The sequence below is a fragment of the Colias eurytheme genome, chromosome 2 (genome assembly GCF_061535395.1).
Source record: "Colias eurytheme isolate Ceu_HAF_F1 chromosome 2, ilColEury1 Martin Lab GWU primary, whole genome shotgun sequence".
NCBI lineage: Eukaryota > Metazoa > Arthropoda > Insecta > Lepidoptera > Pieridae > Colias > Colias eurytheme.
The window spans coordinates 7588052-7615649 of NC_142981.1; the positions used below are offsets into that span (position 1 = coordinate 7588052).

The 27598-nt window shown below is 33.6% G+C and overlaps 1 protein-coding gene across 1 annotated transcript; it reads right to left on the reverse strand.

The window, feature by feature from the left end:
• Positions 1-3465: 3465 nt before the first annotated feature.
• Positions 3466-26871, reverse strand: Ac3 (Adenylate cyclase 3). The gene is made up of 21 exons (XM_090114372.1): positions 26630-26871; positions 23345-24011; positions 23112-23261; positions 22525-22640; positions 22333-22444; positions 22128-22255; positions 21862-22020; positions 19823-19949; positions 19247-19342; positions 18929-19020; positions 18479-18734; positions 18306-18389; positions 17033-17140; positions 13880-14085; positions 13562-13637; positions 11068-11290; positions 9914-9996; positions 8936-9037; positions 7850-8098; positions 7094-7243; positions 3466-5341 (listed from the first exon to the last, which is right to left on the reverse strand). The coding sequence occupies exons 2-21, from the start codon at positions 23879-23881 to the stop codon at positions 5228-5230; spliced, it is 3168 nt and encodes a 1055-aa protein (XP_089970498.1). The 5' UTR covers positions 23882-24011; positions 26630-26871; the 3' UTR covers positions 3466-5227.
• Positions 26872-27598: the final 727 nt, after the last annotated feature.

The following is a 27598-nucleotide window of genomic DNA, read 5'->3' on the forward strand; positions in this document are numbered from 1 at the left end:
GGACGAGATCAAAACGCTCGGATGGTACCTAATCCATGACAAATACCAAATATAACGTACAAACTAATATGGTATTATAATATTATCTGCGGTACTTCGTATATTTTGTAAAAAATAATAAAATATATTCAACAGCGTTAAGGTAAACAACTTAGTACATATGTATATTTTAACTTTCGTATTTTCTCCAAGGAAACGTGCTCGATTTTGAATTGAAAATTATCTGGTATCCTATTAATTTGAATTTTAAACTTTAACATTATTTTCAGGCTTCAGTGCTATGTGCGGTCTGTAAGCGATAAAGCATATATGGATAAAAATTACATAAATGCAGTTTTTGTTGCAGAATCCATGAGCTATGTTTTTTTTTCAGTAGCACTATTATCAAGGCATTTGAAAGTGCAAAATTCTTCTAATCTGTCGATTACTATTTTAAGTTTAATAGTAGGTACTATGTAAAGACAACTAAAATATTTAATTTCGCAATCGCGACCGTCAGTGACACTACCGACGCGCCGCGCCGTTGCGGTGGGTTATAAAACTTTTTTACTGGTTTTTCATAGCTTTTTATGATATTCCCAAAACGCCCCATAGAGGTATAAGATATGTTTTCACCCATTTTCAGTTTAGATGTGGAAAATTTCCGAAATTCCATGTTATCGTTAACCAGATTACCTAAGTAGTTTCATGACAGTTAAATCAGTTGTGTCCGTTGAAATTCAGTGGAGAATGGAAGATTCTTTAATGTGTTTAACTACACTAGGTACTCTCATATCGCGGGATAATTTTATACTTAAATTAATTTTAAGTTCTTACTTATAATAAAATATTTGTTTAAATATATAATATTTTAATGGTATTTATAAACAAATGTATTTTCTTCCTTGGAATAAAAGTTCACAAAGAAAAATGGTAAAGGTATTGAAGTAGACACGTAAATACATTTTGAAATATGACGTAGTTATTTAAATTTTTACTTTTTACTATATAAAAAGATATTAGGCATTAGCTTCAAATAATTATCAATATGGTAAAAAAATTCACACTTTAATTGCACGTAAGAGGTAGATTGAAAAAAGTAACGGTCAAGATTGTATCTGTGATTGTTATCAACTAAAAATCTCTGTAGTTAATTTCACGCTCATTAAAAAAACAACAACATTAAGTACTTGCCATTTCCTATATCTACAAAGGAAATACCATACATTGTTTTAAGAAGTTATAATTAAAAAAATGGTGTTGGTAAATTTTACTTTATTAATTAATTAATTACAACATAGGTAGGTACTTACTTTTCATTTTTTTGAACCAACGATACCAAAAACGACGGATGTTTCTCAATTCGTAGCGCATCGCACAATACGATAGTTCCACAGTCAACAACTGATCGACATTATTATTTTTTATTGGACAGGACTTATATCATTATTTATATATATACCGGTAGTAACTAGTAACTTCCCCTCCAAATATATTATTTGGAAACCCTTGCATTAATATTCTCCACCTTTTTTTTAAGTGGCGAAATCTAGCAGTGTTTGAGGTTTATGTCGGGTTCCTACTGACCAAAACCCCACTATGTCTACTAGCCTCTTCAATGACGGGGCCACGGGTATTGGTAGAATTCGTCCGCGAAAATATTCTAAACCTCCATTAATAAGATTATGAAAGGATAACAAAAACAGAATTTATTAAATAAATAAAAATAAATGGTTTAGTTTAATTTTAATTTTATCATGAATTCCCTACTAATCTACCCTTTAAACAAATAGGGGATGGAGAATAAAAAATATTTCATGTAAATTAATTCACTTTTAATGGGTGGTTACATTATTGTGTTTGTTTCAGTATGCTTGTATGAGATTGTACCATCACAGTACCACTATATTGTGACATATCTACCTACATTAACACTCGTTTGATTGATTGCTATGCCTTAGGGTACGCGCAGACAGAGAGCGTTCTGCGTTCCGCGTTCTGCGTTCTGCGTTCCGCGTTCTTTGTAATGTGAAGGATCTATAGCGCCGGCGCACACAGAACGCAGTTAGAACGCGGCGGTCATTCGGAACGCTTGCGTTCTTGCGTTCTCTGTACAGAATTACAAAGAACTCGCGTTCTCGCTATGGCTGGTCCGTCTTCTCCAATTGGTATCTTGTTTTTCTATTTCAGATTTGACATAGTCGTGTAACTCATTGAAGTTATTTATTGACATTCGAAAATAAATATAAAATCTCTCTTCATCTTGAAGCAGCTCAGGGATAAGAATACTAAATTCTCCCATATCATCTCGTTTCGTGTTGATAGGGTGTACCCAACATTTTCTACTTTTTTTTGACTCCTCTAGACTCCACAAAAGCAAGGCTTCATCTTCGGAAGATGAACTTTCGAGAGACATGTTTCACGTGCGGAGAGTCGCGAAATAGAACGCAAATGTCTTGAACGTGCTCCTGTGTGCGCTAGAACGCAGAACGCAGAACTGACGAACGCAGAACGCAGAACGCGGAACGCAGAACGCTGTATGTCTGCGCGTAGCCTTAATGTTTTGTTTGCACTGTGTGCTCAAAAATTAATAATCCCCGCCTTCTTATTTTATTGGTTGAGGATGAGGACATATTGGATTTGAAATTTATCATAGTGTATTATCTTAATCAACCCCTTTCAGTTGATAGTTGATACCCATATTAAGTAAGTTTTACAAAAATATTTAATAAATTTTTGGAGGCCGAACTATGTTCAACAAACAGCTTCAAACACTTCCCATTAAGTCACCTATTAAAGAAAAAAAAAGATCAGTTCATCTATTCGGGCGCTAACACACATTACACACATACAGACACTACAACCTTATAAAACACCGTTGTTTATGCGTTGGTATAAAAAATTAATTAAAAATACTCCAACATATAAAAATGATGCATTTATACGAAGTTCAAACATTTGAACATTCTTATTCCTCCTGCGTTGTGTATTAGTTGGAATTGCATTGTTCCGCATGGTCGGTTACAAGCTAATAATTATAATCGGATATTTACCTTTACTTGCAAGTAGTACTGTGAACCTTGTTTTCGCCAAAATGTATGATTGTAGGTCACCGGGAAGTAGTAAGTATAGGTTCTGATGAATGAGAATGCGAATATCAAAATATTGTTCTATAATTAGATTCCTCTAGACAAATAAATATTCACAGTCAAGTCAAGTTGGTTTCGTTAAAAAAGGATCAATCTTTTTACATTGAGTATTCTTAAAATTTTATAGTATCATAAAATCAAGATAAAATCTCATTGTGTGTTCTAAGTTATTCAAGTTTTATGAAAAAATATTTTTCGCGGTTTACTTCACTTGATTTTGCTACAAAGATATTCATATATGGGAGTCGCTTATAATTAGGCGAACCACCAGCTGGGTTGCCCCCTATGTCTTGGACACATATGGGGTAATGAATAAAAAAGTTTTTGTAGATAGATATTGCTTTATTTACTGATAAGAATTTCAGTACAGATTTAGCTATCAAGGTTAAACCTTTAAACTTTTGAGCTAAAATATGTAAAAAATTATATGTTAATAAGTAATCACAAATCACAGGATAGTGTATAATTACTACAGAATAAATAAAATTATCTAAACAGTACTAAGATTAGTACAGCAACTATAGCTACAGTATCACCATCAAAAACCTTTTGTACACTTATATCAGATAATAATATAAAATTCAAGCGTTTAGATAAGTTTCAATATATCTATTTATAAAACATAATTAATGTCTGTTACGGCACTTTTTAACTAAAAACTACTTTCTACATACACTTAGGCTAGAATGTCTAGGCGAATCATTATGAAAAGCACGTCTCTAAAACAATCTAACAGCACTAATGCGATGACATTTATCTTATAAGTAACATCTTCTACTTTAAATACGCGTTAAAATGAATACCAACTAGACGTGATTTAATAATAAGCTAATTCCTAGTATGAATATCACAATATAGCTACCTATTTGTATACGATGAAGATGAGGCAACACCGATTACAGATTTATCCGCAAAATGAAAGTTACTTATGAGCGATTCGCATATCCGGGCGCACGCATGACTGCATAATAATATTTCGTCGCATCTTATGAAGTAATACTCGACAGCATCCATAACTAACTTATAAACAACGATGACACCGATTTAAGTATTCTTACAGTATGTTTGAAATATTTTAATAATAATACACACAAATAAATGTAAGATTTAAATTACCCGTAAAATAATCTAAAATATTCCTTCTATAGTGAGAAATATCATTTAGCTCATAATTTCAGTCATATTTGTATTAATAAGATATTAAAAATAAATAAATTTTAAGATATAAATAGTATCGTTTATCTCTTAAATTATCGTGATATTTATTCGTGTTTAATGAGTCTATATGTTGTTCAATGTTTCGTTTTCTAATAATCTATACAATAATTATGCGTTAACTGATATTTGAATAAATTATTACACCAATTTGTTTATTCAATTTACTGAAGAACTATGCGAAAATATTTTACTAAGTGCCTACACTATTTAAGTTTACGTGTATGCTTACAATCAGAAGGAAGTACAGTGCCAATGTACCCCAAAGTTGAAATTTTTTACTTTGGCATACGTATCGATTCCATTTATATTTTCAATATTACCTACACTCTTTTCTTATGTTTACTTCCTTAAAATAATAAATAAAATGTTCTCACACAGATTTTACATTGCGTATCATTTGCGTGCATAGGTATTAAATATTATGCGTCATGTCACTATGGTCTCTTCACTGTAATTTTTTTAATTCACATGTAATGCTGCTTAGATGACTTTTAAACAAGTTTTTTTTTTATTTTATTAAAAAGTATGTGACGAAGATAGTTTCGTATTTAGTTCACTCACAACAGGGTTTCGTTAAGTCATAGATTAAATTACATCTAGATTTGCGACAAAGTGATTATCCAGTGCGACTCCGAATACTCAAACGTTACTCATTTCAAAACTTGCTAGAAAACATAATATTATACCAATACGAAATTCACAACTTAACAAATAAAGAGATAATAATTAGACTGTGATTAAGTGGTTACTTCCAAATAGGTACTTAATATTGCAGTATTTTAATACAGGACAACACTAATAAAATGTATTATTGTGATTTGTTTGATAATAAGTGTTTAAAATTAAGTATTGTTTGAGTATTCGGTTCATACAAATAATGTTTAAGGCAGTAACGGTCTTTGGGCATCTCCCTCGTCGAGCGTCTGCGGCGCCGCGGAAGCGCTTCCGTTTGCTAACAGCGCATCGCTGGCGTTAGCCTCTGGTGTTTCATCGATCTATACCAATACAAATATATATAAATAAATAATAATATAAAGGGATAAGTACTGACAATATAAAATATATAAATGTTTGTTGTTGGATACCTATATGAAAATAAATTCTACACAAAATTTTATATGTTTATTGCAAACAAATGAACGAGGCCATGTGTTTTTATGGGACACACTTATCAGTAGCTGAAGTTGTTAATACATTAAACTTAAGAAGGTATAAATTAAAAATAAAAACACTGCTCATGTCATATATAGATTATGAAATGTTTTGTCTTAATCTAGAACATATGTATATCTTATAAGTCTTCTGTATGAGTCTGGCTGGAAGAATATGGAAATCGATCACGACTATCTATCCAGACAGGGCGACATAACAGGTCGGCCTGTCCGGGTAGACTGTCAAGATCGAATCCAACGTGCAATCTTCTTGTATTCCTCTGTCGTCCGTGAAATCACTGCGAATCAAACTCAATTAACTTCATAACTAAAACTTGCGCAATTGTTTGTTTGTAATCGTATACTGGTTCTTAAGGTCGTGAAATAAAATAGCTACATATTTTTGGTTCAAAGACATTTTTTTTCATCTCCACAATATGTTTAAGATTATTATTACCATTGCTTTTATTAATTTGGCTAGGATGTCTAGATATTAGTTAAATTCGAATTTTTTTTTTGGTTGTTCCGATAAAATAAAATGTTTTCACTTTTTCGTTTAATAGGTAGATATCTAATATTGATATCTGAAAAACAATTTCATAGATTAAGCGCATCAGACAAGGTCTTACGGCCATGACACAACTGCAGTCTAGATATTGAATTACTGACGATACCTTCAATAACATCTAATGTACAGTAATACTTCATTTGATTGCTTATGTATTCTTTTCATTTAATACGTTTATAATATCATGTTATTGCCTACTTAAAGGATGACACTTCAATAACACATATTCTTAAGTTTTTATTTTTTAATATCAAGAAGGCAAACGAGCTCAATGCTTTCCAATGTGAGGGTCAAATTGAAATAGAATTAATATTATTTAAAAGTAGAAGCTATATTAATAACATGTTCATTCATGATTCACCGCAATTCATGCAAATAATTATTTTGATTTGATTTGTTTGTGTGTTGATCTGGAAATAATAAAGGGATGCTCCAACACGTTGAGTGTGGCCAAGCTAGCAACATTTATCAAATGTTGAACGCGAGAATTATAAAACGCTTTGGTGAAATAAATTGGAGTTGACGCTAGTGTGAAATTTGATCTTAACATGTGATAGCTATCTACCAGAGTTTGATGGTGTTGTAAAGAAAATTATAATGAACATAATAGTTATAACGCTTGTTGCTTTGCTAAAGAGCGCGTGACAATATAAATTATGCCGCTGATTTCGTTTTGCAAGTAAAATGTTGTAATTTGATCGACTGCGATATGCAATTACATATCAAACTATCGATATTTTGAACTAAAATTTAAAAAGTATGGAATATAAAAGATTAGATTAGAAGAGATACATATTAAAACAACAGTAGATTATTATCAATAAGTTAATTCCATAAAATTACAATAATTAACATCCCGTATTCTATTATAGTTAATTTACGATCTATTGATATTCAGAAGCTGGTTAGCTCAAATAAATACAAAAATCTGAAATAAATTTACATTTTCTTGATATAAAATTGAAGAGAACGTAATTAAAAAGACATGCATTATAATTATAGGGCTTCGTAATAATAGAATACTTTACCGTTGGGCATTCAGTATGCGGTGGGGGTGCGTCATGTTTGCCTTGTAAGTAGTAAGTCATCAGCTGCCCTTTGCCCTTTACAGCCACCAAACCACGTTGTTCGAAATAGTAGCCAAACTTTTGTAGGATCTCACATGTTTCTTCGGTCACCTACGATTGTCGTAATATTTTACTCCACGTTAATTATACCACGATGTAAACTCAAACTCAAACATTTATTTATTCAATTAGACTTCTTTTAAGCACTTTCGAATCGTCATTACATATTTTTAACAATTACCACCGATGTACACGTAAATATATGCTTATTAGTTATTCATAATTATATATTATAACAGTTAAGATAGATCAGATAAAATTGTTGTATGAATTAACATTTACACTCTATTATGCATATTCAAAGTAATGATACACATGTCGTTGTTTTCATATTAAGTATCTAGGTACACTGTTTGGTCGAATGTAATTTAATTGTGATATACATATGCAGTGGAACGCAGGTGAGAGTCGTTAGAAGGTCGAATTTCAACCGGACGATCCTAATATACATAATATTGTTATTGTACTACACTGTACTCTTCCTTTTTATTATTATCACTTTCAAGTGGCCTTTTAGTTTAATTCATAATGAAATCGTTAGGTATGTTTAGTAATTATCACGTAATCCATTATATTAAATGCAAAAAACAACTTTGTAGACACGTAAAATAAAGGATACTTCAAAACAATACAATACAATTTCGATGAAAATAATACCTGTATGCATCCAGCCTTTCCCGTGCTTTCCATCCGAGATGCGACATTAACGGTATTGCCCCATATATCGTAATGTGGTTTCCTAGCACCAATGACCCCAGCTGTGATGGGCCCGTGGTTCACTCCCATACGAAGCACGAAATGGTTGAACGATTGCTCATTTATAGCAGCCAGTACACGCTGCAGTTCTAACGCAAACTCCACCAGGCAAGCCAAGTGCGCCCAACGTACCAGAATACCGTCAGATGGCTTTAAACAAAAAAAAAAACTTCGTACGCATGGCAAATGTATTTTACAAAACAAAAATTAGACGGTAAGCATTTTTATTTTTGTCACATTAAAATAAATTAATATTCATGCAGAAAGATCGTTCAAATAAAAAATATCCTTGTTCAAATATTTGTTGGAATAGGTTAAATTTTAAATTTGTAATTTACGACATACCTATCTACCTATTAAAAAAGCTCAAAGTCATATAATGTTTCACAGTTATAAAATTCATTTCCTAACTAATCTATTTTGAGTACACAACACAATACTCACTGTGTTCCAAAATAACTATTATAATATATTATAATGAATCTTATATAAAGTAAAAAGAATTACAAAAATCAATTTATTCTAAAATTTTATTATACCTATTTTTGATTAGCTGTTTTATGCAGATACAAACTCGATGGACGGCTTTTTACATTAAATAAAAGCAAAATACATAATGATGTGTATCGACGCGTTCCAGAGAACACATAGAACGATTTATTCTTAGTTTCGCTCGTCACTAATGCAAAAATAATTACAGCACTTTATATAAAACAAAAGATTGTTGAAAGTTGCCTAAAATGGCAAAACGAATTATGAATAATTACTGAAACGAAATCGGACGTTGACCTAAACAAAGATTTTTGTGAAATATGATTATTGTTTTGTACTTTTTATTATTATTTTCAGTGGAAGTATCAATCCTATCCTAATCATTTTTCTTTGAATTCTGATGAACAGAAAAAACATACGCATTCTTTCTTAAAAAGAATTATTCTTGAGATTCAGAGTGGAAATATTCGATTCAATATAAAGCAAAAATCAAACCTGCATTTGTCGCGAAGGGTTTAGGCCGGATGCCGCCATGTAGGTGGAACTAATCGTTTTTATTTTAATTATGTCCTTGCTGAATTTTGAATCTTCGAGTAACTGAAAGAAAATATAAATAGAAGATTTAAAAAAGCACATAAACATTATATAAAAATCTATACGATTTTGCAATAACTTCTTAATCGGAAGAAATTGACGCCTGGAAGATATTGCTTTTGAGCAATAAGGCCGCTTTTTCGTACGTATGTGCTTGTGTGTTATTTTTATATTACATTATCTTATACATTATGTGTTAAATAAGTAAATAAATATTTTTTTATACAATATTTATGAGGTCATAGGAAAATTATATTGCTCACGTACATTGGACAGGCATTGGAAACTTTCGTGGAATTTGTTTCTCATTTAATTGATTCATGCAGCACACAACTACTGTCGTCGATAACGCATAATAATTACAAATAAACAACTTCATTCTCACATTACATACAATACATACGTGTTTAAGCTTATGACATTCCACATTAGTTAACTTAGTAGTTGTTGCATATTAAAAGTCAGGGTGAAGATGCCCATGCATATATTTTTATTGTTAATCTTTTTTTTTGAATTTAATAGACTTTTAAAGATAGACACATATAGATATATTTTCGTACAGTATCAATTGTATGCATAAGTCTCATACTGCATCTACTGGTTAAACAATTTGCAAAATAATTTAAGCAGGTACCTAGTTTGTGTATGTTAACAACAAGCAAACCTACAAACATTTAAATATTTTCTCTATTTAATCTGCAATTATAGATTACCTCAGGAACGTCATTCATTAAAACAGCCCAGTAAGTTCATTGTGATACATACATCTTAGTATCTATATTTAGTCAACATGAACAGCATTTTATACGGCTTACGTACGTCTCTAAAGTGAGACTATTGAAGTATTTTTAGATGTGTTTATTAAAAACAGATACTTACGAGATCAAAATCCGATATAACTTCGTTGAGAAACCGTAAACATTCTAGGCCTTGATTGTTGACCGTTTCTTCTGAGTAAAACTCTGTAACAGGTAAAGTGTTTCGGAGTTAATAATAGTGAATAATTTTGAGCTTTCTTTTCCGAAAACATCAGGGTTAAATTTACTTGTTTTTTAAATAATTTGGGCTATATAGTGTATTGATAAATGTGTAACTATAATGGTGTAGTTTCCTTATATATTTTTAAATAGCATATATGTAAACTTTGGTGCGTAAGCTCATTGTAATAAGTTTTTTGTTTACTTCCAGGTTCACATAAAAGAACTATATAGTTCCAGCTCGAATAAATTAGTCAGATAGGGAAGGTATCTCGTATAATTATTCAATGCGGATATATTGTAGGTAAATATAATATGTATTGAACTATTTTATTTGAAAATCAAATTAACAAATAACTTTATTTTATAGAATATCTATGAATAAAATTTTGAAAATCCAAAATATATTGTTAGAAGAATCAATACTGTAAATAAGAATATGTTGAAAATAGAGACATAATTAAAAAAATGAAATAGTTTTACAAATTACTAAAATGACATAAGTAGTCCATTTGTAAATCTGTGCGCATTCTTTGAACAAGGAACTCAAAAGCTCACGCGTGATGTAAAACACGAACACGAGATATCAATCTGTCGTCAATTATGATTCATAATTTAATTCTAGCCTCACGAAGACATATTATTTATGTATGTAAATTAATGGTAGCCCTACAAATGAAAACCTAACGCGAACGTTGTTTATGTGCTTTAATTTTTCAGGCGCTACAGTATTGTAGTAATACGGTATCAAGACGACAAAACTAGTATAAAAAGTAACATATAAATTCTTTCTCTTAGGGCTCTGTCTCATTAAGACGCCATGGCGACTGAACTGGCTACATATTCAAGTAGTTTGTATCCTCACTTGGCTATTTGGGTTGCCAACGTCGCCAATTTAGACATTTTCCTACCTACTTGGATACCATGGCGTCAGTGAAGCAGAGCTCGATGAGTAATAAACCGTAATCTTTCATCATTTTTGCTATTTTAAAAAAAAATATAAGTTTAAAGTTCAAAAATTTGAATCCTACAGGACTAAAATATCAATTCCAATACCTGTAAAATTGGGCATAGACGCGAACAGCACGCCGACCTCCGCATAACTCTGGCTATACAGATCGCGATGGTGGTGCCTCGCGCCCATGAAGTGCGTGGCCACGTGCGGCGGCAGCACGTTGTGCACGAGCGCCTCGTTGCGGCGCCGCAGCTCGCGCGCCTGCTCCGCCTGCCCGCGCATGCGAGCGCCGCGGGAATACCGCGCGCGTTCTAACGACTCCCACTAAGTGGAATTAGTGCAATATTTGGTGGGTTCGGAGTTTAGACATAGGGATAGACAAACAATAAAAGACGTGAGGCACTCTGGGACTGCCGCGGTAAAGCATGCTATGCCTTCAAGCCACACCTCCGCGCCCGTCGGAATGGGGAGCGTGAGGTTTTTTCGTTACGGAATTTCTGGATTCAGTCCCCGCGCTCAAGGCCCGCGATAGAAGCTATGCAATAGCTTAAAACTTATAACAACTGACAAAAATGAGAAACACACAGAACATTGCAAAGAAAGAAATAAGAAAACGATAAAAACAGATGCGATAATTCTAGGTGAAGTTGTTATTATGTGCAGAGGCGGCTCGTGACAAAATTTTATGGGTGTTCACTTGAAATAAAACACTGAAAATACATGGTGTAAATCAGTACAATTTATTAAAAAAAAATTACTTATAAAGGAAATGCATACGTTTTTCTTTTTGGTGTGCAAAAATATCTATAACTTTTTTGTGAAAGTTAAAGCAATTTGAAATGCACCAAAAAATACGACACAATCCATTATCCTTCGTAAAATATGTCTGTTTTCATCGACACGGTCATTGAACTCGCGTATTGACTTTCGGTACGCGGAATCTAGTGCTTTACGAATGTCTTGTCGTCCGATAGACGCCAATTGCAGTTCATTCAACAAATGGTACCGAGATTGTGAATGTTTTCATGTTTTTTCATCTTGATTGAAAGATGAGCTAAGTCGTCAACGCCCGTTTCAGTCCAAGCACTCTCACCTCCGCCGGCCGCGCCCGCTTTAAATAAAAGACACGGAAAACAAAATAGTTTGTTGCTTTCATCACAACCACACAACCACGGTGTTTTCACATATTGTTCAGATTTAAACACACGCGTATATGTTTTCGTTTTTGTCGTACATTTTTGCGTAAGATCAGGTAGCGGTCCCTTAGCTTTACATTCAAGCCGAATTTGTAACGTTTTATCACACTTTTTAATGAACGCCACATTATAATTATTGTTCATTTTAACACTCACAAGTAATACTGATAACTACATGCTATTTCAACACGTATTTTATAATTTTAATTAGAAAATTGCATGAATCGCGCGCGTGCATTGAAGTTGACTCGAGTATTTGTTTATATTAAAGAAGTGGAAACTGGCAACGTCGCGCCGCGCGCGCAATCACTGTCCTGCCGGGCGGTAAAAACGAACCGGCAACGTTTGCAGGTGCGGCGCTCCGAATTTTGCTACTTTTCCATAGAAAATCTTTTGTTTCACGCGCAGGGCTCTGGCAAAACCCTCTCTTTCACTCCTATTGGATTTCGTATTAGGAAATGTACTAAATCTTTTTTCATTGGAGCGCAATCGTGAGCGCACTTCTTCGCGCGTTACATAATACAGTAGGTATTATACAGGTGTATGGGATGATGGAATGATGGATATATTCATTGGTATTAACAGTAGTTTTAAAGATTACGATTGATTTTAAATTAAGGAGTATGATTTTATTATAATTATTTATGGGAGTTCACTGCACCAGCGCTCCTTAGGGCGAGCCGCCTCTGATTATGTGTTATGCTATGATATGGCCCAGGATGTCGCTGACGATACTGCCAGAACCCAGAAGGCAAAATATAAAAATATATGAAGATTGATGTTATTCAATATAACAGAAAGATAATTCTAAAGAGAATTTGATGGTTATGTTTAATCAATATAATGGATAGTTTGGTCTTTGTGTGTAAATAAGTTCCGATCATTATGGTCTCTGGAAGCTTAAATATTTCGATTGTTGGTCGTTTGTATATTTTGATGTTTAATTATTATTCAGATCTTTTAAATGCTGTATATTGGCATGTGGATTAATATAAATACCTAAATACAGATATTTTTAATTGTATAACAAAAGTATATCACTACTCAAGATCAATAAAGCTCGTATTATTAATTGGATAATACAAAAGTGCTGCTATAAATCCTATTAGATAAGTACCCACAAGCCACAACGCCAAGTAAGTCATTATAACAAGTTTATTCCCTGAAGTGGTTCACGTCTACATCAATTATACTAGCACATTCTACGAACTATGTGGAAGAGCTTATTAACGTAAAGCGTCAGTATTAAGGCACAGATATACCTAATATAATACTATAATTGGGTAATATTTCGGTGGCTACATAGATATGATTTATGCAAATAAATTGAATTATAATTTTCACTGAACAATATTAGTTGTAGATATCAATAAGGGAAATAACTCGTAGTAATACTTACATATCTGTGATAAATAATCAACCCGATGATTACAATAAACAGCATTATTATGTGTCGTGTAGCGTGAACCTGGGACCTGAAATAAATTAAAGATTCCATGTAAATTTTATTAAATTTACGAAAAACACGTCAACGAACGAACTGTCAGGTAAAGATTTTCATTATATGTATCCAATTGTTTAGACTTCAGATTCTAACCAACTTATAAGACATTGAGGTTTCAAACCTCACAATGTGTTAAGGCTTAAGCAAATGCAATGTTACGTAAAGCGCATTAAACAGGTACCCGATTAAATAAATCAAAAAAATCTCACTAACATGAAATCGAGCACCATAGTATCATTGAAGGCCGTCACATTAAGATGTTCAAAGGGATCATAAGGCAGGTGGTATCGGGTAAGCAACGCCGGGTACAACACCGCTGGCAGCGCGTACGCGACCGCCACACATAGCAGCATGAACACGCGGTAGCCCTCGCGCAGCGGACGCACCCATAGCACGCTGCAGGCTACTCCGACACCCATCTGAATAAATAAAAAGACGTGTGGCACTCGGGGACTGCCGCGGTAAAGCTATTGCATACTAAGCTTTCGCTTGTGTTATGGAAACCAAATGGCTGATAAACATACATATATAATTATAAATAAATACTTATCTAGATAATTAAACCTAGACACAGAGCAAACATCTACGTTCATCACACAAATATTTGCCCCGGGTGGGAATCGAACCCACGACCAGTGGCTTGGAAGGCAGGGTCTCTACCAACGTGCTACCAACCAAGGCAACCGGCCAGTCAAACCAGGCCAGTGAATTATATTTACATATATGGTTGTTTTATAGCGTCAAGTGCCTATCTACTAATATGAACGCGAAAGTTTGTGAGGAAAGATGTATGTCTGTTACTCTGACACGGAAAACGAACTACTTATAAGTGCAGTCATTACTAATCTTAATATATATATATAAATCTCGTGTCACAATGTTTGTCCTCAATGGACTCCTAAACCACTTAACCGATTATAATAAAATTCGCACACTATATGCAGTTTGATCCAACTTGAGAGATAGGATAGTTTAAACATGTAGGTATAAATGTATTGGTATGCAATTAATGATTTGAATTTGAATATACCTAAACGCGAAAGCTTGTGAGGATAGATGTATGGTTGTTACTCTTTCAAGAAAAAAAACTACATATTATGTATCCACTTAACGGAGTATGATGATACTTGGCCGTAATGCAGCTTCTGTACCAGAAGTATACATAGATGAGCTATAGAAAAACTTTGTTTTGCGGATTTGCCGCACGTGTATATAAATGGGAAAGTTTTAAGAAAGTATGGATATATCTTTGTCATTTTAACGAATAGAACAATTTGACTCGCCACATTCGCTATACCGTAGCGAAGCCTTGACAATCATGGCATTGAAATAAAAAGAAAAAAAAAACAATATTCAAATGAGAATCTTTCGTGGTTTTGGGAACGTCTGCGTCAGAGGCGGCTCGCCCTAAGGAGCGCTGGTGCAGTGAACTCCCATAAATAATTATAATAAAATCATACTCCTTAATTTAAAATCAATCGTAATCTTTAAAACTACTGTTAATACCAATGAATATATCCATCATTCCATCATCCCATACACCTGTATAATACCTACTGTATTATGTAACGCGCGAAGAAGTGCGCTCACGATTGCGCTCCAATGAAAAAAGATTTAGTACATTTCCTAATACGAAATCCAATAGGAGTGAAAGAGAGGGTTTTGCCAGAGCCCTGCGCGTGAAACAAAAGATTTTCTATGGAAAAGTAGCAAAATTCGGAGCGCCGCACCTGCAAACGTTGCCGGTTCGTTTTTACCGCCCGGCAGGACAGTGATTGCGCGCGCGGCGCGACGTTGCCAGTTTCCACTTCTTTAATATAAACAAATACTCGAGTCAACTTCAATGCACGCGCGCGATTCATGCAATTTTCTAATTAAAATTATAAAATACGTGTTGAAATAGCATGTAGTTATCAGTATTACTTGTGAGTGTTAAAATGAACAATAATTATAATGTGGCGTTCATTAAAAAGTGTGATAAAACGTTACAAATTCGGCTTGAATGTAAAGCTAAGGGACCGCTACCTGATCTTACGCAAAAATGTACGACAAAAACGAAAACATATACGCGTGTGTTTAAATCTGAACAATATGTGAAAACACCGTGGTTGTGTGGTTGTGATGAAAGCAACAAACTATTTTGTTTTCCGTGTCTTTTATTTAAAGCGGGCGCGGCCGGCGGAGGTGAGAGTGCTTGGACTGAAACGGGCGTTGACGACTTAGCTCATCTTTCAATCAAGATGAAAAAACATGAAAACATTCACAATCTCGGTACCATTTGTTGAATGAACTGCAATTGGCGTCTATCGGACGACAAGACATTCGTAAAGCACTAGATTCCGCGTACCGAAAGTCAATACGCGAGTTCAATGACCGTGTCGATGAAAACAGACATATTTTACGAAGGATAATGGATTGTGTCGTATTTTTTGGTGCATTTCAAATTGCTTTAACTTTCACAAAAAAGTTATAGATATTTTTGCACACCAAAAAGAAAAACGTATGCATTTCCTTTATAAGTAATTTTTTTTTAATAAATTGTACTGATTTACACCATGTATTTTCAGTGTTTTATTTCAAGTGAACACCCATAAAATTTTGTCACGAGCCGCCTCTGGTCTGCGTCGTCGGTTAAAAAGGCCAAATATTCAATACAACATTGTATATAGTTGGTTAAAAGATGTTGTAATCAAAAATAAAATTTTATATTCATATGGTATTCACATTGAAGTTAAAGTGAAAGAGTGCTAATGAATGACCCGTGAAGAAAGTTAGCTACCTGCTAACACAGTACATGATAAATACATACATACTACATAGTTTTGGTGATAAGTTTGCGTCAAATTAATAACCACTGATTAATTAAGCATTTAAATAAGTCCCATGTAAAAATTATACTCATTTGAGTACAATAAAGCCGATCTATGTATAAGTTTGAGAATTGGCTGTGATTTGGTAGACAAATAGTAGATTTAGCTTGAAATGTGTACATATATTATGAGAGAAACCACCGGTAGAAACTAGTATCATTCAGAAGTCGAGGGGTGGTGTTATTCATTCATAATGTCACATATACAAATACATATAAATAAAACTCATACATTTCTATCCCGGTACAAAAATTGCCAGTGCCATATATTTTATAACGAATACAACTTGAAAATAATACGTCGTAAACAATAACCACTACGACAACAATGCTTTTTGAATGCTAACATGCCACGTATAACATTGAAAAATTTGTATCATTTAATATTTTATTTCAGAATTTTTGCTTTGAACTAAAAAAAGTCAGTTGTAGTGTATACCGAATAATATATTAATTTCCATTATTTACTAGGTTTAATAATAAAATTAAATACTTACGTGATAATAATAGGAGGAGTGTAAGCAACGCTGATTTTTCACCATTTCCACATTTTTGGGGCTCAATTGTTCGTCTTCTAGGTTGCTCTCGATATGGCCGCAAAGAATCTGCATAGATAAATAATATTTCACAGCTGTCTGACAACGTTGATAAAGAAGTTAATTTAAATAAGTGATATATATGTTGTGAAATAATTAACGTATTCTTAAATTAATAATAGGATCCCGATATAATAATGAATGTGACTTTTAATAAGACATGTATAAGTTAAAAGCGAAAGCAAGTTATAAATTACTAGCTTTCCGCCTGCGGCTTCGCCCGCGTTTTCAAAAAAAACCCGCATAGTTCCCGTTCCCGTGGGATTTCCGGGATAAAACCTAGCCTATGTCACTCAGAAATGATGTAGCTTTCCAACAGTGAAAGAATTTTTCAAATCTGCCAAGTAGTTTCGGAGCCTATTCAATTCATACAAACAAACAAAAAATCAAACCTTTCCTCTTTATAATATTTGTATAGACATATTTGATTATAAATTATATTCTCCCCACTTAATGATTGATTTTTTTAAAGATACTTAATAAAGCATTTAAAGTTATAAAAAATTACATTGAAAGTCATGTGTGGAACTAATGTAATCGTGTTAAATTGTTCTGTGTTGTGGTTAGATAACGAATTTCTTACGATTTTTATCCGCAACATACAAAACCTCCTAACTTTATTTAATTATTTAAAGTAAACGTAGACTTGCCAGAAATCCATTCGGCCGCTTATTATATTAAATGTAAATCGAGTAGTAATTACGATAAAATGAATTGGTTTATAAATGCTTTACTTGCTTATTTAAAATCCCTCAACACCTATAATTTTAACGATTTATTTCCTTGAACTAGAAAAGTAAAACACTAATAATTTCAATATAACGCTTAAACCAAATGCAAATAGAACATTATCACGTAATTCATATTACCTACCTACTAATATTAAACTTAAAAGTCGATGAATGAATAATGAATGAATGAATAATATTTTACACCGAGATAGATGATAATTTTGATTATTACATTGGTGCTGCTTCAGACAACAACATTAGAAAGGTTTACTGCACTATCACGCGCAATAGAGCCTATAGGTAGCGGTACAGATAACCGACAATATTTTGTTATGCCCAATCAAGCAGAGTGAGAATGCACATAACGTAAAATTTCATTCAAATATCAGTTTCCGTGAATTAGTACGAGTTTATATATCTTGAATATAGGGCTCAATACTTACCAAAGGGATAATGTTTAGAGAAACGAATACGGCGATATTTAGCAATCCGCATGCTAACTTCCAATAAGTAGGAATCTTCTTATTCTGAAAAATAATACATTTATATGATAAATGATTATCCAAATTTAAAATTAGGAATAATGATAAAATACAAATATAAAATTCAGTGGAACCTTATACTGGGCGCATCGGAAAACGATGAGATACAATATATTGAGAGCGCAGGCTTCTATAATAAGTGCGATGTAAAAGGCTTGGAAAGTCAAAGTGCTGGGAACAGCGAATGTGATAATAGGCGTTAAAGCGGGCAGGATTATCATCGGCGGGGCTCCGATCGCCTGCGGGTACGAGTTGCCGCGCTGCGCGTAACCACTTTCGACCTCGTTGTCTTTGAAAGTTAAACAGAGGGTCGTCCCGTCCGCGAGCTCCCTGTGGTAATAATAATTGAGTTCGATTAATGTGCAGAGGCACTCATAAATCTACTGGAAATGTGGTAATTACCAGTAGATTTATGAGTGTTGATTTTATTTTAAGTCTATAACCACATAATATAATTATTTTTTTCGCTAAACTGATAATAATGAAAATAAATAGTCATGAAAGTGTTAATAAGATCAACATACTTGTCGTCATCGCGGTTAACCAGTTCCTCTTGCAACATAGCGTGGATTTTCATCTCTTCGCTGACCTGTGTTTCATCTTGCGGGGAAAGAACCTACGAATAATGAACGAAGCATCTACATAATGTTTTACAAGCGACGCGCGACGGTCGAATGGTCTCACTAATAGATAGGAGCCTGCTAGCTATATTAGTGAAAAATGATATTTCGATTACAGCAAGTAAACTAGCACTAAGTAGGCTAATAAGGGCCGGAGCCTAGTGCCCCAGTGTCCCATATAGCCGATCTGGAGAGGGGCGGGGACGGTACGAGTGCACTTACCGAGTCCTCATCGTCGTCTTTGAGGTCGGAGAGAACGTCGGGCCAGTCGCCTCCACCCGCCTCGCCTTCGATACATTTTTCTTCGCTCCCCTTGAACTGTAAATGTTTTACCATCATTAGCGTCTGTTTGTCAAGTAGATAACATCAGGATCGTTACTGTAAAAGCAATTTTCAATTGCTCCGAACGGTTATTTTTTACGGGTTATACTCAAATATACCTACAAATGATCAAGTAGAACTATATGTAATATTAATAATTGTATTTACACAATAATCTGTAACGTTATGCATTGCATCTGTCTAATTTTATGTTGTCGAATTCACCTATTGAAAAATAGGTAGGAAAGGTACGGAGTAGGCCTTGAAATGTAGCAATCTACTTATACTAATTAGTGATTAGCTAATTAATATAATCATTTTATTAAAAGTGCTTATCCTGTTTACAAGGAAGTTCAGTCTTGATAAATTTGTAGGCATACAAAAATGAAAACTTTAATAGTAGTATATAGAATTAATTTATTATCACTGTGCTTTATAACGAGTCAATAATAGCTGATAGGATTAAGTTAGAAGTACCCGAACAATGAAGTAAGTCTTGATCCCCGCTTGCCGCAGCATCTCCTCGCGGCGCTCGCCATGTGCGGGCTCTACTTCAAACTCGTCGTTCAGGAAACTGAGCGTCACTTCCGACACGTGCACGCGTCTACGAAACTTTCACTTTTAATACCATCTGGATTAGAACTTCCAAATGTAACTACATACATTGTTAGAGATGAATTCAAATTTCAAGCACAATAATTGTCAGAGAGATTGTTGATGCCTTTGTATCTATTTTTGTAATAATTTATATTACAAAAGAATTGACTCGCGGTTTCAATTAGTTCATTATAATGGCCCCACTTGTCCCTCTTTGTTATGTAAGTACATACAAAAGAGGGATAAGTGCATTTCTGGCTTGTTGAAACAGATAAAAATCGTGATAAAAATAAATATCTAATTAGAAGTGAAGATGAGGACGCTTGAAAGTTGGATTGATATTATGGTCAAATTAATAGTCATCTAGAAAATTCCATTTGTAGAGATAAACAAGAATACTTAATTTATTCAAAATATAAATAAACAAAAGTGTACTTAATAGATATTTTATAAGAAGATAAATCAATCTAATAAGCAAGATTGTTTATTAACATGAGCACAGTGCAACTGGGAAATTTTCACACGTTAACACTTATTCAAAATTGTTTTTCTTTTTTTTTGCAACGAATTAGATAGTATAGTACTCTCTATTTCATTGCAAAAAAGGTCTCTTTCTCCTTCTAATCTCGCTTTATCCTAAAACTATTCAAGATTAGTACCCATAACTTAAATCGTCAAGTAAAAAAAGGGAATGTAAATGGCGTAAGTTTGTTTTATTTTGCAATAAAACGACCAATATTAATGCTTCACTTATGAAAAAGTAACGAGCACATTGAACGTTACTGCTCTGCCACCGGTTAAAATTGCAAATGGAAATGAACGCTACAGGTATGCGCCTGATAGATAATTTCCGAGCGTTGATGTACCTACTTCCCTTCAATACATCTGTTATTGACAGCTTACGCTACTTATAGCGGAGAGTCCCGCAAGATGAGGTCAAGGTCAATGTACAGCCGCGGTCAATTTGCCAATATGAGAGCCATCTTTTTCTCATACGCCCTCATTCCGGGTACATTATGGAGACACCAAATTATCTCCATAGAATTTCATTAAACTCTTCCGCATAACAGAACACGGAAGAATGTATTATCTCTGCTTAACGATGTACTTAAAATTGTATTGAATAGAGATAATGATGTTATACATTTCTTATTGCACTTAACTATTATAGTATCCATAATAAATTATCTTACTTTCAACTTACTAAATGCAATTACCGTAAAAAAAACACTGTTTGTAAATTTTAAATCAACTGCAGCATTTAAATTTACTTTTCAATCAATAACAGCTCACGTTTTCACAGAGAAAGCTTAAGCTATCTGTTGAAAATATCAGCTGACATACGTATATCTAACAATCTTCCACTAATGAATAAGGGGAGGTCAGCTTTCACGAAATAGTGAAATTGATTATCTGATAGAATGCACATGATATTGTATGATAATTTATTTCGAACTGTGGTTTTTAAAGTATTAAAACCAGATTTATTTTATTCCTTGTTTATGTATTGTGCTATGTCAGTAGATAATAATGTTAAATGTGGTTGAGGATGAAAAAACAATAGTTAACATTACTTTAATTTATATACAAATCTATATTAGATTGACATTCCGATTTTTAAAATTGAATGAATACTCATCAAAACGCAATTATCCCAATCATTCTACAGTTTCACGCGTTTAAATTTCATTCAGGAATGATTATTAATTTATTTCTCGCCTGTTTCACATAATAAAGGCAGGTCTCCGTTAAATTGTTTTATGTTATAAGTGTTGTACTGATGAAGCAAGATTAATTACATGATAAATCAATCACTATTTGTAACGAAAACAAAACCCGCAATGTTGAACTAATTGACAACATAACGTAATACCCCAGATTACTAAATAGTAACGTGTACGTGTGTGTACTAAACTTACCCGGCCATTCCACTGCTCTCCATTTTATTTGCCAATTCTACATCCCGGGAATATACATCGAACTGCCATTGTCGCTGACCCAGTACTCCGGCAAGCACTGCCCCAGTATGAATGCCGACTCGCATATCCACGGGGGAATTCGTTATTCGTTGTACGTACCTTTTTAATAAATACAATGCAAGTATAGTTACCATTTTTTGAACTAAAAACCATTGCCTACAAACCTTTTTTATAATTTATATTATAATGTTTGTATGAGAACTCACTTTATAGCTTTAACCATAGATAAACCCATGTGCACACATAGCACTGCATGGTCCGGTCTTTCCACGGGAGCACCGCTGATACAATAGTAGCAATCACCGAGAATTTTTATACGCAACTGTTGATATTTCTAAACAAAAGAAATGTGGTAAATACTTAAAATTTTTATGAAAATATATTTTTATTTTATTGTTATTGTCTATTTACCTCTGCAAGCCGATCAAATCGAGCAAATAGCTCATTAAGTATTGCCACAAGATCTTGAGCTGAGTATGTAGAAGAGATAGCCGTAAATCCTACAATGTCTGCATATAAAATGCTGTAAACGGAAATAAGTGTTAGGACATAAGTACATTTAAATTCTGTAAACATTGATTTTGTACGTAATTTCTTTCCTACCTTACATTTTCATGCCTTGACATGTAAATTTTTTTAAATTGTGTATCAATGAGTCCCAAATCGGCTCTCATTTTCACAGCTACATGTTCCGGTAGCACTGATAATAGCAATCTTTCCTAAAAACATAATATCATAAAATTTTATCTCATAGGTAAAATGTGTTGCATAATATGTAAATTTTAATTTACTAGTTTACAGATAGATAGGTTAATTGAAATTGGACTCAATTTTAATTAATTTCGTAAATAATTAAGTTTTTTTATACCTACATACCTGTGTACAAAACTATTTTTTTTATACACCGATGTATATTACGATTTAGGAACGAGTAGGTAATATGATATAAAACTGTGCAGTAATTTTAAGAAAGAATTATATTAGGATGAAAATATTTGCAAATTTATTTATGACTCTACATCAATGTAGAGAAGATGTAAAGTGAAAATCTCGTATTTATTAGTATACGTTTTAGAATACAATTAATGGCCTCCTTTCAAGTCAAAAATTACAAGTAGAATATAAAGGAATCGTAATATTGTATACATTGTCATACTTCCATATTGTATGCGATCTTACATAACGTTTACCTGTTCTTTACTCTGTTGCTCAATAGTCAGTTTATCACCTAAGCTCCTTTTCGTTTCTTGAAAAGATTGACGCTGTTTTCGCTCATTTATAACATAGGCTGTGCCGCCGAGTAGTGTGGCTCCAAATAATAAACATCCATTTGCTAATTGCTTTAGAAAAATTAGAAATGTATTAAATGTTTATAGTGAGTAAATATTTTAGATTTCTTCTAAATAAATGTACTATCCCGTACCTGTGACAGTAAATTGCCTTCGACTCTATCATCCCAAATAGACGCATTGTAGTACTGTATCAATAAGTAAGCTGAGAAAGAAATTGTACTATAAACGGTGAGCAACAAGTGATGGAATGGGAGGGTTGTTAGGGTGAAATACTGTAACACGATAGCCCATCCTAGTAACTCGTTGTAAGAATCTCCAACCCTTCGCGAGGCACTTATTAACAATTGCACCCAAAGCACAAACCATGCAATGTGATTGAGAGCCGGTCGCGCTCTGCGAATGAGAGCATACACAATAGCCAGGCTTACGTTTATTAATATTGCTATAACCACGGATGCATAAGCAAATTCTAAATTAGATTCTCCCGGCACCAACGCAATAAATATTTGCAGCAGTAAACCCAGCGCAATCCAACGTAAAACTGCTCCTTGCCTCTGTCTCTGAGTGTACGCCAGGTACAATTTTTCGTCTGATAAATCCACAAATCGCCATGGTGGGACTAAACATATACAAATTTTTGCCAAACGCCCTCGCTGTGTTTTATCCATGTTTTCAGTCAGTTTTCATGATATATCCAAAAGCATTTCATTCGCATTATTCATTTTAAAAAAGGTCTTCGAATTTTATAAATAGAGGACAAATTAAAACCTTTTCATTGCCATCTTTGTTTTCATTAATCTAAAACAAATACATTACAAATTGAAAATAAATTTCGCAAAATAAAAAAAGAGCACTGATTACTTGGACAGATCCTTTTGCATAATTATAAATATATATTAAAAATTGTTACACGCGTAGTTTGTGTTTACAGTAGGTAGGTATTGCGAATGAACTAAAAAATACAATGTCAGGAGAGGATCCGACATAAGCATCAGCCGGCGGAGGACGGCCGTGTAATGAATAAATTACACGCTGAAACATTGTTCTGATATCCGTTCATTAGCTTCGATGTCCAACCACACATGACTCGTACTAACGTTTTAGACCGGGAGATACTGACACAAAATTTCGAGTCATTTGAAACAAGGATGGCGGTTCTACAGGGGTCTTAGTACGCAATGACAAAAAGAAAAATGATGGTGTGAACGCTGGTACCGGTGGCTTAGTCGCGTGGGCGTTTGTCGAACTCGTCGGAAAAATAGCGAAAGTCAAACGATTTGTAACACAAAAATTTTAGAATTTACCGATAGCCCATAAAAAAGGAGTAGGCGGTAGTGTCATGCCATACTTTTCCGGTGTGACTTACAGCCCGCCATACCGATGCGAATGTGTTGATTTAAATAAAACAATCATTCAACCATTTGTACCAGGCTAACTTTTGCACAGGTAACTATCGTCGTGCAGCCATTTACGAAAATCGCCATGCCATACTTTTCGGACGATTCCAAATGGTCGCCATACCGCCGAAAATCTGCAAAAAATTTTTATTTCGCCAAACTTTTTGTACCAGTATTGCATTTGGATTTTTGGAGAGTATTTGATAAAATGTGACCATTATTATATTTGCCATACTTCTAGTAGGGGGAAAAAGTGCTGTCATACTTGAAAACTTAATTTATTATTAATTTATATAAGTGAAGATTTCCAACACATAGATCTTTGAAATTTTGTATTTATATTTGTTGATCCTCAAACTTACAGGAAAAATAAGTGCCATACTGTTACAAATCGTTTGACTTTCGCTATTTTCCGACGAGTTCGACTAACGCCCACGCGACTAAGCCGCCGGTACCAGCGTTCACGCCATCGTTTTTCTTTTTGTCATTGCGTACTAAGACCCCTGTAGAACCGCCATCCTGTTAAAAATGACTCGAAATTTTGTGTCAGTATCTCCCGGTCTATTTTGTAATATACTATTCTAATTTCAATATTGACAATCGTTGTGACCGACGCGGCTAAAGCGAGTGACCATGGAATCGTCACTAAGAAATAGTTATTCATGTTTTATTTTTAAATATTTACATATTTTCAAGTTAAATTGTTGTACATTGTTAAGGTGTATGATTATATTTTCAAATTATTTCATTATAAAATTATATTTGCCCACCGGACGTCATGATTTTATATAGGTAGTTGTTATATATATGTATTTAAATTTGTAAAGTCAATAAAAGCAGCAAAGACGCGAAAAATATTTGTAAATCAATGTGACAATATGTAATACCTACTTACATACCTTTAGCTCTAAAGTCTAAACTAACAGCATTTTGCTTTTAACTACAAAATGGGTTATTGCCCCCATATGAGCCGAAATTTGTTGTTACAAGTAAAATAGTTTATTAGTTAGTCTTATACTTAGAGAGTGAAGTGGTTCATTTATTTGTTTTTATTGCTTTCCAATAATCTTTAATGGTTTATACAAATGTGTATAATATCCACTTTATACGTATATGTATATAACATTTTATTCTACTCTATGGACTATTATTATTTAATACTAGATTTCCGCCCGCGGCTTCGCCCGCGTTTTCAAAGGAAAACCCGCATAGTTCCCGTTCCCGTGGGATTTCCGGGATAAAAACTATCCTATGTGTTAATCCAAGTTACCCTCTATATGTGTGCTAAATTTCATTGTAATCGGTTCAGTAGTTTTTACGTGAAAGAGTAACAAACATCCATACATCCATACATCCACACATCCATACATCCATACATCCATACAAACTTTCGCCTTTATAATAGTATTAAGATTAAGATAGAAATAGAATCTTACTTTTTGTTAACTACTTATCAAAGTACATATTTACTATTATAGCAGTTGTATATTATAAAATTTTAATAGGACCCAAATTATCTCGTTAATAAACAAATTTAATCAACAGATACAGATTTATGAAGAGCAACGGTAGAATTAAATTATACCTACCAAGGAATAGTAAAAATGTTACTGTAATGTTTATTAAGTACATATTAGTATATATTATTTGTTTAATGTGTAATCTGCTTTTGTATCTAAATTTACTACTATATAATTTTACTTCAGACGACATACAGCACCATACTTATATTTAGATGTACCTACTAAAGACTTTACAGTTTACAGCATAATGCGGACTCCATTCACTGTAAACTTCTTTATTCATAAATAATCTATAAAACTTTTAACTTACGATGTTGTTACAATAGGGATCTTATAAAGGGATTCTTACAATTAAATCAAATATTTATTTTATTGGTAATTAATTTAGGTGTTCTGTTAGGTTTAAGTATAATATTATGAACATGCGATAGAGACATTTACAATATTTATATCTACATATTAAAGATAATATTATAATACAATATAATTCACGTACTTTATGTCTTATGTATGTTTCCCGCCGAATTTATTGTAACAATGATGTAAGCAATCTCTGCAAAGATTTTGCCATTGACCCACTGACTTTGATTTCACATAACATGTATTTGTTTTGTTTTCGGCCGTCTGGTCTATATTTTAAATGATTAATGAAGGGGGTGACGGGTTGGTGTTTTATTATGTTAAAGAATATTGAGCGACAAGGGTTGAGAGGGCGCGAATATTAGGTCGAGACGGCGCAAAGCGGTGCGCGCACGTGCTCGCGCGCGACTGCCGCGCCAGCCGCCGCCCTCCGCAGCCAACGAGCCCCGAGCCTGACCGCCGGGTGCGCGGCTCGCCCTGCCTTCACCCGCCCCAGCCACCTCTTCGCCCCGATTCATTACATCGATTCTATTCCGTAAACGTTAGCAGAACTACGCCACTCCAACGAAAGCATTATTTAAAGCAGTACACGATCATCGTTAATGATAAATTTTCTAATTAAATGTAATTGCTAGTATTAATATATGTTAATGATGTTTTTTATCAAAGATAGATTTGAATATATAGATACCGTAATTTCATATTCTATGCATATTTTATATATTTGTAGTTTAAAGTTTTGCATCTATTTATACATCAGACATAATCGATCCATTAGGAATTAAAACTATTTTTAAATATACATAAATAGTTCTCCGTGACCTTCTTTCTGGGATAAGGAACAAAACATTAGGTATACATCTGTTGCATTAAACGATCTTTTTATACAAGTAATCAGAGAAGTTCTATGCCTTGCCCAGTCGGAATAATTGTAGTCTCCACAGATATAATCAAATCCAGGACTTCGCATTCGAATAACAAAGGTTGTAAGTACTAAGCGGTACAGCTGATAAGAAAACTGGAGGAATATTATATATATTTTATTTTGCATAAAATATGTTTTGATTTTAAAATTACTAGGTAATTGGTATCTATTAGGTAAGTT